The sequence below is a fragment of the Echinococcus granulosus genome, assembly GCF_000524195.1.
Source record: "Echinococcus granulosus chromosome Unknown EG_S00142, whole genome shotgun sequence".
NCBI classification, from domain to species: domain Eukaryota; kingdom Metazoa; phylum Platyhelminthes; class Cestoda; order Cyclophyllidea; family Taeniidae; genus Echinococcus; species Echinococcus granulosus.
This window is the reverse complement of record NW_020170522.1, coordinates 185,981-188,397: the sequence shown is the minus strand read 5'-3', so window position 1 is coordinate 188,397 and position 2,417 is coordinate 185,981. Positions and strand designations below refer to the sequence as shown.

General features: G+C 44.2%; 1 protein-coding gene across 1 annotated transcript in view; it reads left to right on the top strand. All coding sequences in view use genetic code 11, as the record gives it.

Annotated features, from left to right (window-relative positions):
• EGR_09316 (hypothetical protein) overlaps nt 1-837 on the top strand; it is a gene marked incomplete at both ends in the record, with an annotated part of 11,632 nt that extends 10,795 nt beyond the window's left edge. Inside the window, one exon of the mRNA XM_024498565.1 lies at nt 7-837. Coding sequence (XP_024347038.1) covers nt 7-837 — 831 coding nt within the window. The remainder of the gene's footprint in view (nt 1-6) is intronic.
• Between the last annotated feature and the right edge of the window lie 1,580 nt (nt 838-2,417).

Genomic DNA, 2,417 nt, shown 5'->3' with positions numbered 1-2,417 from the left:
TTTTAGAAAGAATTAGCCAATTTACAGTTGAACCAAGTCACTCCGGAACTAGCTCTTAAGATCCGCGACAATGTGAATGATATGAAATGGTTGGACAGGCACCTCTGCCGCCTGCTTTTACGCGGAGATGCCGAAAGTAGCACAAACAGTGCCGTTTATGCAGTTCGCTACTACAATAAAAAAGAGAACTTCCTTCGTCACTTCGCGTTGAGACAGTCTTCCAAAGTTGAGCAAGTAACGGTGACCTTTGCCATCACCACGCTATGTCACTGCAGTCAACGGTATCGAAACAGGATTGTACGCTACTATTATGAGTTACCCGTGCTGCAGTCTGCGCCTCCTACTGTACTCCGTTTAGACGTATCTTTGGATATCCTAAATTTTCCACATTTGTGGGATCAGTTTTTGTGGACGGCAGGTGGCACTTTCCTAAGCAAAATTGAATATTCGAAGAAAGATGCAAGGGGAGGAGAAACAATGCTACTGAGCGAGTATGATTGTGCCATTTTTGATGCCGATTATTGGGCATCTGATGCAGATCATGAATGCCTGAACCTCCTCGGCAATATCCTGACATCGCGGCAAACATTTGTTGTGGCGGGCTCGATGGCACGTATAAGTGATCTCACTTCAAATTTCGACTGCATGAAGCACATGTTCCAGACATTAGGCGGTTTCCGCTTTCGCCCTTTTTCTGCGTTGCATACCAATTGGCGAATTTGGTGTAATAGACACCAAAACAATCCGACCCTCAATCTCGTGGAGATAGCACACTGGGCCTGTCTCGACATCACTTTGAGGAGGAGTAGGGGAACACGCACTCAGATATGCTTGTGATTGTACGGTCTTTGACACCATTCAACGAGATGCTGTCAACTTTTTACAGTAAATTTTATACCATGATATTTGAAAACCCGCATATCTTTTATTGATGCAGTGAGTGGACTTGGGACAAGGTGGAAGATATTGGAGTGGTGGATTGTTAAGTGGACTTGCATTATGTATGCTCAACGCTGTTCTGTTATTTAAATGAGAGAATGTCAGCAAAATTTTAGTGGGTTTTACGACACTGATGCGCAGTCGTAAGCGAAGTGAACTCCCGTTTGGCGGAAGCACTGGTAACTTGGACAGTATAAGACCGATTTGACTAAGTTGCGCATCTAAAATGGGTGTCATTCCAACATCGGCATTGAATGCGAACACAGATGTGCATAGTAGATGGTTAACCGGATACCTAACAGGTGGGTGATAGGAAGTTACTTGTGTTCTGCAGACCGCATAAGCGGAGAAGTATTGTGTCTCTTCACCTAAGGAAGTGCAAAGCACAACTGCTTGCTTCGTCCCCACTTCACCATGACGTCTTACCTTACTTGCAGTGGAAGACAGATGCCATCTCAGAATTATGACAGAGCCCTGCCCAATGGCTCCCTCAGATAATTTTTCAACACTGCCCCAATTCCTGTTAACATGACGTCTTGTAGGAGGCATTGGGGTTGATAGCCCCCCTCAATGAAGGTGGAGCAGTTTTCTTGAGTTGACTTGATGTACTGCCAAGATTGTCAAGAAAATCATTCAGTTTCCTCTATAGCATGTCTGTGACTTGAAGAGAGAAAAGGGAACATGGTGGTCAGGTAGAGCACTCGTATTTGTTCCAGTTTGACTATTAAGTAGTTAAGCAAACCCGTCTGGAAAGTTAAGTACGTTACTAAGCGTTACTGCTAACTGGGATGCATGTGCTTGCAGTTGCCTCCAAAGGGCATCGTGAATAGCCCATTCAAGTATATCCCTGCTATTGGTAAGATCTGCAGCACTCTCCCGAGTGCGCCACATCCACCAAATCATTGGTGTAGACATCGGAGGAGGGTCATCCACGAAACCGCGCTTCTGGTCACCATACGTGAAGAAATTGGCTCCACTTTCCTCCTTTCATTTCACAACCTCTATAGTTACCACCTCCAGTGTCTAATCAGGCGACAGGTTCATTTCTACTACTTGTAGTTCATACCTTATATTTGGATTGTGCTCTGAAAACAATGAAAGCTTAATGATATGGAGGACGCAGTCATAATCACTGCCAACAATTTTGAGTTCTTTAGTGTTACAAATAAAATTCAACCCTGGACTAAATGACTGAGACCACATAAATCGACATTTGCTGTAGTGGGAAGAAGGGAATTAACAAATTCCACGCATAGAATCTCAGGGATCTGGCAATGCCTGACCTGCTCTGTCGCAGTCCTCGCTGTCAAAAACGACAGTGTTGTAAAAGTCTGGATGTTATTCATTAGGAGGAGGTCTACTCTTTTGATGGTACCCGGGGATTTAGAAGAGATAAAAATTTTTTGCTCAAAATGCTGATTGGTGAATTTGCGAAAGTTTGGAAGGCACAGATTCTGAGGACTGTGCAGGCTTGTTTG